General features: G+C 37.6%; 1 protein-coding gene across 1 annotated transcript in view; it reads right to left on the bottom strand.

Annotated features, from left to right (window-relative positions):
* Positions 1-1,197: 1,197 nt before the first annotated feature.
* The window catches only part of CDC73 (cell division cycle 73), a 95,095-nt gene continuing 82,660 nt past the window's right edge, over positions 1,198-13,632 (bottom strand). Inside the window, exons 14-17 of the mRNA XM_065649137.1 lie at positions 9,154-9,315; positions 7,195-7,295; positions 3,833-3,974; positions 1,198-2,609 (exon numbers count right to left, since the gene is read on the bottom strand). Of these exons, the coding sequence (XP_065505209.1) occupies positions 2,573-2,609; positions 3,833-3,974; positions 7,195-7,295; positions 9,154-9,315 (442 nt within the window). The 3' untranslated portion in view covers positions 1,198-2,572. The remainder of the gene's footprint in view (positions 2,610-3,832; positions 3,975-7,194; positions 7,296-9,153; positions 9,316-13,632) is intronic.

Genomic DNA, 13,632 nt, shown 5'->3' with positions numbered 1-13,632 from the left:
ATGTGCAGTTATTTATGAAGGCAGCAGGAATGCTATTCTGACAGCCTAATTAAACTTCCAATAATGTCAGCAGGAATCTGATTGCAAAATGGCTCATTTTATAAACATCACTACTTTTATGACTGACAAAAATATGCACAATCAGGTGCCAGCTCCTTCACAAATACATATTTTACAACTTGTGTCGTAAATTGCTTCCAAGTACAAAACTCTACGATGTTAAAAGTCTATGCTCAGTCCCTAAAAAATGGCACAGTTCACACAAAGACTTAGTGGATTTTGCTCTTCTGCCAATTTTGCATCCACGTAACTTCACCAGCTTCAGAGGAGTTACTCCCAAAAGATATATAATTTTACATCTAAACTAAGCCATCTCCTGTATACCATACTGAACTTGGGATTACACATGCATTTAAAACACAAGTGAAATACAGGACAGAGAAAAAATAATTGGAGCTTGCTTATTTTAAGACCACTGCGTAGCCTGTATATCACAGAGCACATGAAGCACACATTTCTTCAGAATTTGCTTTTTAAGTTTGCTGCCCATTAAGTCTCTTTAAAACCAAATGGGCCATGAAGTACTGAGTCTGAACAAAAACTAAATTTCTAATTGGAAATGTTTCAGAATTAAAAAATCATAGATGATACCCCAGTATTTGAGGCAGTAATGAACCCTAAATTGAACTATTTCCTCATAGTCGCGATTGCTGTGTTGATAGCCATTACTGCTGTTCTAATTATAGTACAGGTTAGAACAAAGCACTGAATGTTTTAGCTCACTCACGTGTGACGCAGATACATTTACAGTAACTTTAAGTCTTGTGGGAAAACAGTCATTTGGTACTGACCAACTGCCCGTACAAATACGAGAACTTCCAGTAGTTCTGTATTGCCTCCTCCTCTTAGTTACTTCACAGAACCCATTCAAAAATGCAGTGCCAAATTCTAATCTTGGAGTCACTGCGCCTTTTTTTTTTCTCCTCATTTCCATTAGGACCACTTAAAAATAATAGTCTCAATACAGCAGAGATGGAAATATTTAATTAAAAGTCAGACCTCACAGTCCTCAGAACTTTAAGACAGTTTTAAAAACCTCTTAAGGAGATGTGCCTTCTGATTTTATTAAAAAGGAAGGTAACATCAAATAAAAAGCAAAACTAAAGAAGAATACATAGAACATTTTACTTTTGTCAAACCTTAAATGTAAAGTATATTAAAAAAAACATGGTTCGGAATTTCAAGAACAGGAATATAAACACATAATTCTATCCCAGAAAATAATCCATGCAGGTGTTCCAGTATTTGATCATTCTCTACATCCACTGGTATGCAACAGCAACTTAATGTTATTAAATAGACACAGAGACACCACAGATTCATACAAATACCAGGGGCTGCTGGCCTCAGCTATACTGTAGATGAAGCACATCTGTTCTTTGGTAAGTGGAGCAGGCTCGTTTTCCCTTCCCATGCAGGACTCCTAGGAGGCCACACTAGCCACTCATCTCAGAAAACTACGACTCCTGTAAACATAGTCTGGGCTACTTTTGTCACAAGAAAACAACATTAGAGGCGGTACTAGAGGTATAAATGCCAAGAAGTTAAAGATATTTATTCCTTGTGGTGGCTGTTTCAGGAAAAAAAAAAAATCCAAACTCTCTCCTTCTCTATTCATTGTTTAATCTAAGTAACATTTAGACTCATTTGCAAAGGTATTTTGATAGATGGGAATGTACACATGCACACTTTCAGTTTAAATAAAGAGACCCTGTGTGGAGAATAGCAATTTAAAGGTAACATGACTTGAAGGTATTCCTATAATAAAGTTTAAAGATTTAGTAAACTGGGACATTACAAATCCAAAAAAGTGTTTCTAGATTTTTCTTCTTCCCTTTTTCAAGACTGACAGAATATACATATACAGGTTGACATTTTGATTTATCCAAAACAATTTTCACTTTGCTCAGTTTGCAAGTCCTATTGACTAAAATGTAATATCATTCACAACAAAATATTTTCAGTAAGTGAAACAAAAAAGCAAAGAAAACCAAACTAAGCTCAGAAGCTAAGTGGCTTAGAAAGGCTGGTAACACCTATGTGTGCATAAGTGTGTCTAATTTTTTATACATTATATGTATAGACACACACACACATATATACACACACACGTGCGCACATGCGCACATGCACACACACATTTGTAACCTGCAGTGAAGATCAATCTATTTTCTAATAAGGAACAAAACACATTATTTAAAAATGTGGCTAATTTAACAAAACAGAGAAGAAACTGCTGCTATCAAAATATACAATTTGGATTGCAGACTAGAAGGCTAACAACATTAAAAAAATAGTTTTAAGCAAAACCCATTTGCTTTTGAATAACAACAGGTATCAACCTGCCATAGCATGAAGCATCCAAACAAGATTTTATAAAAAGTTTAAACTGTAACCCTTCTTCATTTTGAAGTTCTTGACACATCTAATAGTGCGAGCTCTGGTCTCCAAACTGGAGCCTCTTTCATTTTTCTCAATCCAAACTTCAGGAAATAAATGGCAGCTGAAGGATTCAGAATCTCAAGTGAGATTTGTGCTTTACCATATACCTGAAAAAAAATTAACAGAAGACAACGTTACTACTCTTTGGTATTTATAGAACTTTTACTCTCAGGTATAATAAGCACAGACTTTGCTTAAACAAAATTGCTAGAGAATTAGCAAGTTGCCAAAGAGATGGGATGTCTTATATGCCATATAGCTCTGTATTATGCATCATATGTCTCACTAAAAGACAGTCAGCTAAAGCCTTTGCTTTGAAGAAAATTCATGTTTTCTGCGGCATCACACGACTTCCAACATCGGAAGACTGTTTTAAAGATATCTCTAATTCATTCTGGGAATTCACATATATAGTTTAGCTGAGACGTTTAAATAAGATGCCATAGAAAGTTTGATGCTTAGAATTATTTTGGCAATTCCCATAGGATTTTTCTCTTTGTAAGTTCACTCAACCATTCAAGCAGTTTGCTGTGCCATCAACATGAAAAGATTAAACATTCACGAAGTGCGTGGGTTTCTTTCTTCCCTCAATAGTTCTCCAACTGCTTCACGATAAGAAGATTTCTTCTCTACAACAAGAAAAAGGTATTGCGATGAACTTCCCGCTCAGAGCGGGTTCTAAACCACAGAGAAGCAGAGCGAGCAGCAACACTGCTCTTCACATCGCTGCTGCTGCTCCAAGCCTCACTTCTCCTGCAAGGCAGAGCTGAGTCCTTGGAGGGCCTTTAAGGTACAGAACAACCACCAGCCCCAAACTCATTATGTGCCATACCGATTTTGACTTCTTTCCTCATCTATCCAGCGCTGTGGACCCAAGGGCATCAGGATAATACTTTGTGTCTCTTAAGGTAGTTTCTCACCTCTTCTAGACTGTTGTCTAGTGAGCTGGAGAGGGACAGGAGAGCTCACGAGCTCATCACTGCAGTCCAAGGGACTGGGGGAACAAAGGAAAACGCCACCTACCTCGTTCTCCATTCCTTTCCTTCTGCCTAAAGGGAGGTGGGGAGTCACGGTACTAATCCATTAATCATAACTAGCCTTCCTTTAAATCCGTTCATATTACACTGTGGAGATTATTTATACCTTACAATAAAATATAGTGGTACATATTTAACGGTATAATCAGGGAAAATCTAAACAAGCAGTATTTTCAAGCTAAAACATCGTTCAGACGTCTAAGTTGTATACAATTCTCTTCTTGCTGTAACTTTTCATTCGCACCAACCATCATAAAATTGTGACCATAAAGGATTTTCAGCAGGAAACATACCTGTCCAAAGTTTCCCAGAAGCGCAGAAATACTGGCCTGTCCAAGTGTCTTTTGTGGTAGCTTAGTTCTAACACTGTTACATCCCATTTCTGCACATTTGGATCCAGACGTACTTCATCATATTTGAGATGAAAAGCTTTAACTACAGCAAACAGGAAAACATTTAGTGTACAAACATGATGACTTTACAGTGTTTAATTATTAGTCAAAGAGAATTCCCACCAAACCTCTCTTTTTCCAGAATAGAGTCTGAGGACAAAATTAATGAGTCTATCTCTTAAAAAATTCAACTTGTTAATGAAGGGCATTGAGCTAAATACAGTGGTCAGTGGCCACACTCAAGCTCTCACGCTATTACAGGTTTAAGTGAAAGGGCAGCCCCTATTTCCAGATGCACAGATTCCAGGAGAATAGCAGAACGTCAATGCCAACTCAAGCATATTTTCTTTGGGAAACAAAGATGTTTCTTTAAACTGTTCAAGAATTTTACAAAACCCCACAAATTTCTGAGACCATCGAGAAGGAAACCTGGCTGTTTCCTCCAAGTGTGCGGAGAAGACTGAGAGAATGCCAATGTAACCATGACATGCTACATGAAGCATTCCGAGAAATTTAGTAACTGCCAATTTCCCTGATCAAGTGCTCAGTTAAAAATGGTAAAATGTTAACTCTTGGGAAGTATTGTCACGTGCATTATGTAAAGCCTAAGTATTAACACAGTGAGTATTAACATCATCTTGTGATTCTTCTTGATTTCCTTAGCCAAATCATAGTTTTGACATAAACCAGTGCAATGTATTTAAGTCTTGTACAACTCCTATCTGGTAACCATTTTGATGCATTGTGGAAACTATTTATTTTTAATGCCACCGGCATATCTTTTACAGTACTACACTCTTCATTTTTTTCTTCCACAAAATCCACCTAGAATTTCGGCCAAATGGCTAAAATAAATTAAAAAGTCATTAAAGGAAAAAAAAAAAAAAAAAAACGGTCCCCTTTTCCAGGTCAATCTATAAAATTATATACCTAGAAGCTTTCTAGAAGACCGCTATCTGAAATTAGCTTTTTTTTTTTCAATTAACAATCTAAAGAAGTGATCATCTGGCATGTACCATTGCCAGATACATTTCCTAGCTTTGCAAATGAAAACTAAGAATACATATAAGTTATCTTTGCTATACAATGTTGTATATTTCAAAATAACTCCAAAGAAAGCAAATAAAGATATACTGGGGCTATGCATTTACAGAAAAATTAATCAACACCTGACAGAGCCTCTGCATTAAGGTTAAATGATATTCAGCAGAAGAAAATCAAATTCTGAATCTGAAACAAATCAGTATTAAAGCATGATAATGTGCTCTAGCAGCAAGACCTTTAAAATGGTATTCAAAAATTAAATATTTGTTCATTAAAGCGACATCATTCAAAATGTAATCGGAAGCATTCACTTGCAGATGCAAAAACAAGCTTGTTTGCTAGGTGAACATTAAACACTCAGACTACGTGGAAAGAAAACCAAGGAGAACAATTGTAGAGACTCAACTAACAAAATGCTATGTGACAAAGCAATTGAATAAATAAAACCATTTGGCAGGTTCTGGTCCAATACAAATTTTATTAAGGAATTCTTTATGGTAAGCTACCTGCTTGTTTTCCAAAACAACAGTGATAAGCATTGAATATTTATTAATCACTATAGAGCCAGTGACTTACATGAAGAAATGCAAACTGCAGATGAAACAATGAGCTGCTGCAGATCCCAGAAACCACCTTTATGAAGACTATAAATCCGGGCAAAGCAACAGCTTCAGGAAAAGGTAACCACACACAACCAGACTGATGTTGCTCATGCTCTCTCCATTTACGCTGTCATTAGGATAAAGCCCTAGGAGGTACTCTCATCAGGAAAAGATTTTTAAAATACCTCACTTTGAAACAACAGAATGTATTTCTAAAACAAAAAAGGTCTATTTCAATATATCTTTATGAGTCAAGTCAGAACAGATGTCCTCCTTTCCCTTGAGAAACAGAAGGACTTGTACACCTTCAGACTGAACTACACCGGTTATGATTTTGATCTTTTGGCAAAGTAAAGACTTAAAAATGTCAAAGCATGTCATAACTACTCCTATGGCCCTGTATACATTTATATGTATATATATAATTTTAAAATAGGAACTTGCATGCAACTACTAGCTCAACCTTAAATATTTAACAGCATTTTCCTTGGTTTTATTTTATTTTGAAGTGTTATTTTACTCTTTCATTAGTCTCTTTTGTTAAGCTCTCTCCTGTGGTGTATTTTTTTCTTTTACATTGACCTTCAGGCTCTTTCACTCTCTCCCTGTTCACTCTCAATTCCCCCTTAAGCAGCTCATCCTATTTTCTCGTTCACAGACACACACCCTTCGCCTCCTGTCCAACTGTTTTCTTTTTCTTGCTCCTTACCAAACTAGTGTTCTCTTTCAGGTTCTACTTCACATCCCAAATATGTGCACACGAAATCTGATCAAACTTGTCTCCTCATCACAATGACTGGAAGATGACAGACTGAACTAAGGTGGTCTTGGTTGGTTTGTTGGGGTTTTTTGGCTTTTGTGTGTATGTGCAGGTTTGTTGGTTTTTTGTTTTGTTTTGTTTTAATTAGTAGGTCAGAAACCACTGGACACTATAAAAAGGCCTATTTTCTAAGACAGTTCCACAACAAGGCAACAGAGAACAGAAGCTGACAGGTTCTTTAGATATCATCACACATCTTACACTCAGAAGAGTGCAAGAGAAGTGCAGCACATCTCAAAGAAACTGGGCATAACTCTTGTAACTCAAAAAACCTTCTCAGATCTAACCAGTGGTAACATCTAGTTCTCAACTTACAAGCATTTGTATCTTATTAAACTTTCAAGTTTTTGTCAAACCCCAGATTGTATTTGTAAAGCTTTCTCAGCAAAATACTAGGTGATTAATCCTCTGTTAAAAGTAGCAATGAAATCTGAAGACAGTCTGTAAACCTGTTATCTATGAAGTGTTATAATATACATTGTCTTTTCACCTTTTTTTTTTTTTTTTTTAAGAAGCTTGGAAAGTAAACTTATACACTAGCTATTTCTGAACTTCTTGTAAAGATGACAGCTCTGAGAAGAATTCTGCGGGTTTCCACAGGTCAGAAGACAAGAATTGCAGAGGGGACATCAATACTTGCCATCTGTGCAAAGATCTAAGTGCCTCTTCTCAATGGCCCGAGCCCAAGAGCACTTTTCCAGTACTTTGCCATACGCATAAAGACGCCACGAAAAACCCCAAACAGAGTAACAAACCCACAAACGGTAAAAAAACGAAACAAAAGCAAAACCACTCACTTTTTGCAAAGATATCCACAGGCGATCCGTCCGGCAAGAGCCACGGCCAGCCCTTGAACTGCCACGCGGGGCCCTGCACAAACACCGCCACCACACGGTCCCTGCCAACGGAGACAGACGTGCTGACGGCCTTGAGCGTTCGCTTTACAGGTCTTCTTAAACAGGCAACATAGCTCAGCATAGCTCCTGACTCTAGTAACAGCATTACAGCACATTTAACAGCCACACCTCCAGCACAAGTACTTTTTCTCTGCTAAACAAGAAAAATGTCACATGATTTTTCTGGACTTGCAGCTCTGCTCCTTCGCAGAACGAAGCTCTGTTTTGCGCGTTACGTTTGTAAGAAGTCAAACAACGTTTATTGCTGGTCATCATTATTTTGCTTTTAAAAAGTGCCACGACACTTTAGAGATCATCTTTGATGAATAACACTGTAATCTGAGATGTACGAATTTAAAAGCCTTTATCGTGAACACTGTTAACCTCAATTCTCAAAATTTATTAGAGGAGACAGCTGCTAAATTTCTGCCTCTGATTGCGAAGTGCATCTTTTATTGTAAGGGTAAGTAACCATTACCTGCGGTCCAAGAAAACAAATTTGTGATTAAGTTGAAGCTTTTACATTAACGGAATTTAAAAAAACCCCACCACTTTGAGAACAAATGTCCTCCCACATCAGGTCTATCTTTTTCTTGAATATTTATATCATCCGCCCATGGTTCCTACCTACTACAACAAATAATTACCTCCCTAATCTATTCCCCAAATTAATTCATCATAAAGTCTACCAAACCCAAACAGAAAAGAATAATTAAGGTAGGCTGGAGGGGTGGGTTATTTTTTTGTGTGTGTGTGTGTGTGTTGTTTTGGTTTGGTTTTTTTTTAAAGACAGACTAAAGCTTTGCCATTTAAAATGATGTTGCAGGTTTTGTAACAGCTAACAGAAAAATCCCAGCAGCAACATGTTAATTTCTAGATACTATAATCTGATTCTCCCTTGGATAAAAACAAGCTGAAAACCCACACCACTTCATCTCTTTGGTCAGAAGCACTTTAGGAATCATTTAGGTTTGGTCATTAAACATTTAAAGTGATATTTAGAGCTTCAAAAACCACAGATTTCTGATCAGTTCAAGTTCTTAAAACAGAGTACAATTAATTTAGGAACAAGACCTTTGAAAAGTGTTCCTCTCCATTCAAATCTACTTTGTAAGTTACAAAAAACGTCACCCTGCATGTCTAAAATATTCACACTTGTGAGGAACAAGTGAAAATGTTGCCTAATTCATTACATCAAATAGCAAAAAGATGTTTCTCCAGACAAATCTGTTTTTGTAGCACCGAAGAATGGGCTTCCAGGCTTTTCTTCAAAGGAAAAGCCTCCTGCGATGCCCTCTCCCCGACGGGGCTCTCCCTCCACGAGTCAGCTGCCAGCATCGAACCCAATGCAATGAACCTGATTCAGTACTGAAACCACAGTCCAGTCTCTACTGTGTTTTCCTTCTTTCCTTCTTCAACTACTGAAAAAGTTAGAATGCCAGATGCTGAGGGCCTGCCAATGTATCTTTCTAATAGATCTCATTCAGAAAGCAGACAAGAGGGGAGCATTTTTCTCTCAGACCACGTTTCAATGACTTGTCCACTGCAGCATCATGAATAGGGAAACTCATCTGAATATTCCTGTTTGAATTTCTGGAACTTTTCAGGCAAACTTAATAAAAAGTTGTGCTGCTCATACTGTTAAAAAAATAGAGTGCTGCATTTCTTAATAAATTATTTTAAGAAGTTTAGTGTAATAATATTTTCACCTGAAGAAAAGACTCCTATACAGTTAACAATCAAATCCATTGTTTTATCCATATCTTAACTTTCTATGCAATTTAGTAGAATTGTATTGGTCCCCTCCAAATTCTGCTTTTTCCTGATTTAGAAATTCTATGAAGGGGAAATTTATTTTACCAGTCTTGTGGCATAAGTTTCAGAGGTTGGTCTACTACTCGGTAAGGTACAGTGACGCTGACTGTAGTTCCCCCCGGCTGTATCTGGTCCTTCCTTCTCTGTATTAGCGTCTCATTTTCTCGTTGACAGCCTTGTTTCTTCTTTTCATCTGATGGTACAAACCTTGGGGAACAAAGACATACCCAGTAGACAAAAGCAATTTATTTGATGTAATCAGCAGGAAAAGCAACAACTTTGTCAGAACTTTGCATTACTGGCAACAGCCACTGAAGCCATCTTTTCATTGCGCCAAGCCTCCATCACCTACTCATCCGGAACAGCCAAAACCGTAAGAATAATACTTCATAAGGCCCTTATGATAAAAACAGCCATACTAAAAGGTCCTCTGCCCCTCAAAACTACAGCCAGACGTGGTCTTCTACATTAAAGGCATTCTTTGCCAACCTTACCCAATACATCCACGGACAAGAAGCCAGATCCCAACTGCTGACCAGCCAGAACTCATTCTCTTTAGTGAGAATTAGTAACACGGGGCAGCTTGGGCACTAAGAAACGATTGCTTCCTGGAGCAAATTTTAGAACTCTTGCTCTCGGAGCCATCAGAATGATGTCTTCTCAAGAAAGCCGGGATTAAAAAGGTTTTTGAGTGAGGTTTTATTTGTTTGGTGATGATACACTATCAATGATTCATCTGGTTACTATGATGTATGGATACTACAATTCTGGATTTTTTGTTTTCTGAGTAGGTTCTCTGACAGTGCTCGGAAAATAAGGATAATGTGATCCTTGTGTCTTATGTAATCTCTGTATGACAAAAATAAATGCTTAAGTAGTAATCTCCCTGGCGCCCCCCGCAAATGAGTTACAGATCTTTTATTTTCAGCCCCCCAGCCTAAAAGAAAAGAAAAGCAATTCCACTTCAAAAGTCTCCTCTTTATGGTGATAACAAAACACACAGAACAGTTCTCAAAATTGGCATCATAAATGTAAGGGTAGTATAAGCACTTTTACTGATGAATCTCAGGAGATTTTATCAGGAGAGATAACAAAATCATGCATTTGATAGAAAGGCCAGCTGGTGCGACCAGTATCGCCTACCAGACCAGCAAAGAGCAGAACTCAGACCCACGTTCTCCTACTATTCTATTCAGAACCACCCAGCTGCACGACTGTTTGCTGCTGACATCTAATTCCCTAAACCTCCAATAAAAAGAAACATCATGTTTCACTTAACTGCAGAAGTTACCAGGGGTATTGGTGCTACGTTTTAAAAGCACAGAACTCTACATAATTGGTAAGATTTCTCTTCATTATAGTACAGATGGTGCTTTTAAAAAGCTTACTACATTTTTGGGGTAAGTTGTTTGCACCATTTCTATTTGTTCTCTTCAACCTACTTCTCTTTGAATACTAAAAACCGATTTGAATGTGCTTAAACAGGCAGACTGCACTTCCTATTGCTGGAAAAATAGAAAACAGGACTGTAAAATGAAATACGAGCAAAAGTTCATTATTCGGTCAACCTGAAAATACTAGTTTTTGCAAACATCTTGTACCCAATGAGAAAATGGCATTTTTTTTTGGGGGGGGGGGGGGGGGGGGGGAACCAACCCACAAATACTTTTTAAGGCAGCACACTGAAATTGTCAACAAGTCTTCCAGCAAAACTATTTTACTTTCCTAATGCAAATAAACAGATGAAGCCCATTTATACTGTTTATGATCTAACAGTGTTTCAAAAGCAGTCACAAGCAATTTCTGAAGTGTCCAAATGCATACAACCACACTGAAGAAAAAAAATCCTCTGCAGATGACCAGGAATTAAAGTTGAGTAGTATTGCAAATACAGAAAAACCATTACAGATGTTAAATTATAAGGTATAAATTAAATTAGGCTTATCTGTCTAGTACATGCAAAACAATACCATTCTAAAGAAAATACAAACAAAAAAGCTATACGGGATACACTAGGGAAAAAGTGGGAATATTATTAAAAACCTGTTAAGATAGTCATTCACCAATAAGTAAATAGAAATCAGTTAATATTTACGTTTACTTTAACTACCACACCGACAAACACGCCATTGTGTTCACCACAGGTCTACTTTGGAAAGAGCCACCGAACATGACATCAGAATTGAGTATTTCTAGGCAGGCGGTAACGTAAAAACCCAGAGCTGAGGTGCAACATTAATCACGAGCACACCTAACGGCCTGTCCTGCCAGCGTGTTGCAGACTTTGTTTTGCCAATACTAACTGACAGGAAACAGTGGTTTTTAACTTAAAATGAGGATTTTCTTGGTAGTCTTGAGCTTTTAAGAAAACCATTCACGAGCTTCTCCTCACCCATCATAACTAAGGGATCTGGGTTGGAATGATGGAAATAATTGTTAGGTTTTTAATAATTTTAAAAGTTACCAAAAACCCCACCCCCAAACACCTTTTACCCAAGTGGCAAGGTCTATATGAAAAGCCAGGATCACCTAAAATGGTGGAGAAGAATTTTCGGTTTTGTTATGTCCCATGCACTGAACAAGAACAAACCCTCAGAGAATACGTAAATAAAAACCAAACTGCCATACGTGCATTACAGTGATAATCAAATATTCATATGAACAGAATCTAAAAGGTCACAGTTTTAATTCAATTTGTAAATGTGAGGCAGCAAACACATTTTAAATGGGAACAGGAAACCTGGACACCTCCGCCAAATGAGATGGTCTCATCTCGACACTCAGGGGCAATATTGCTGCTCTATAAAGAGTCTGGCAATTTCACCACTATATCTGAGACCCTTCGAATTTGGCTCATCAGGAATTCTCAATTCTACTTCTGGCTTTAAATGTTTCTGTGTTTAAGAATTCATTTCGACACTGCTTCCTTGACCTGACTGTTCTGAAACCTGTCTGTACGGGATCTTACATTTTTTGTTGCTTCTCCAGGTTACTATTCTATGGTAAAAACAAAAAATAATCCCATATCTATTTAGAATCCATTTTTATACCTCTACTAGGAAATTATTACCACTCAGTTCTCTCGCTGTTAATTGCCAAAATCATTATTCACATAAAAACTGGAGGACTCTCTCACTTTACAAAGACAGCAGGTCCCTTCCTAAGATAACAGGCAAGTGATGGAACGAGATCAATTTATGGGAGGTAAGTGGGAAGATACTGAACTGCCAGAGCTGCTCATGTCTGGGTTCTAAATTCCCATCAATTTCCACCATGAACTCTAAACCACTTCCACCGAGCTCAGGTCAGCGCGTCGTGGCCCCAACTCAGGCACATCGAAAATGCACGAACAGAGAATAAGGCAACTCCGGTGCTCGACGGCAACCGCGATCACCCTAATGTACATTTGATTGTGTTTAGAACTGGAGACTTATTTTTACAACCATCTCAATATTTTTGTTAGATTACAGTATCAAAAGCTTCATACACCTATTTTTGCAGGAGCACAAAGCTTTTTTTCTTTTAATACATCACCCTGGAATCTGTCAGAGAGTTTGCACAACATCAAAGCTGGATAAGGCTCAGTGAGTTGCCTGGCCACATATGGTGAAACATCATGACTAAAAGTATCATCATCATCATCAAAATATATAATCATCACCTAATCATTTACATCTGCCCGATATAATCCCTGCCTTGCTTTTGTTCCGTGTAAACCAGAAGCACTGCCTCTGAAAAGCCTAACTTCAGATACTCTCAAATACTTAGTCTGAAAAGTCAGATTTTACACAATAATTATGATAGCCAGTGTTGCATTCAGATAGTGACTCAGAATAAAGTGTATTATATGAAATATTTTTAAGAAGCTTCAAAATACACCATAAAGTATCGCAGTTCTGATTTTAAATGAAGTATCTTTTTAATATTTTAGAAACTCTTCTTTTCTAGGGCGACTCCAGTGAAAGCTGTAGCAGCACAACAAGGGCAGCCTGTTTGCGAAGAAAAGCAGTGTATAGTCTCAAGAAGTGCAAGCAAAGTGCTGAAGGTGGAATAAAGAAGAGCGCTCCACTTTTTGAACATACCGTTGCAGACCATCTATAGCAGTGTATTTCTCTGTGAAAATGACCGCCTGCTTCAGAAAAATTAACTGGTATTAACTGCTGGGCAACTCTACATACCATGATCTGTTGGACAAGCACAAAGATGGCTGGGGTTTTTGTTTGTTATTGTTGTGTGGTGGGTGGGTTTTGGTTGTGGGTTTTTTGGTTGGTTGGTTGGTTTTGTTTTACCATGATAGTGAATTTTACCTTACCATAAAGGAAGTGTTGCAGTGTTGGTTGCATTCAGCAATAACAAATTATACCTTAGAATCAGATGCGAGTGCAATAAACAAATTTTAGCAACTCATGTTTCCCTGAATGAATTTGTGTCAATACTTAATGACAATGCTTTATTCTTATTTTTGTTGTATGTGAACTTAAAAAAATTCTCTATTTATACGACCAGCTGACTTGCCCAGCCAAT

This window comes from Caloenas nicobarica, chromosome 20 (assembly GCF_036013445.1).
Source record: "Caloenas nicobarica isolate bCalNic1 chromosome 20, bCalNic1.hap1, whole genome shotgun sequence".
Classification (NCBI taxonomy): Eukaryota; Metazoa; Chordata; class Aves; order Columbiformes; family Columbidae; genus Caloenas; species Caloenas nicobarica.
The sequence above is the reverse complement of the archived record's forward strand: the minus strand, read 5'-3'. Positions and strand labels throughout refer to the sequence as shown.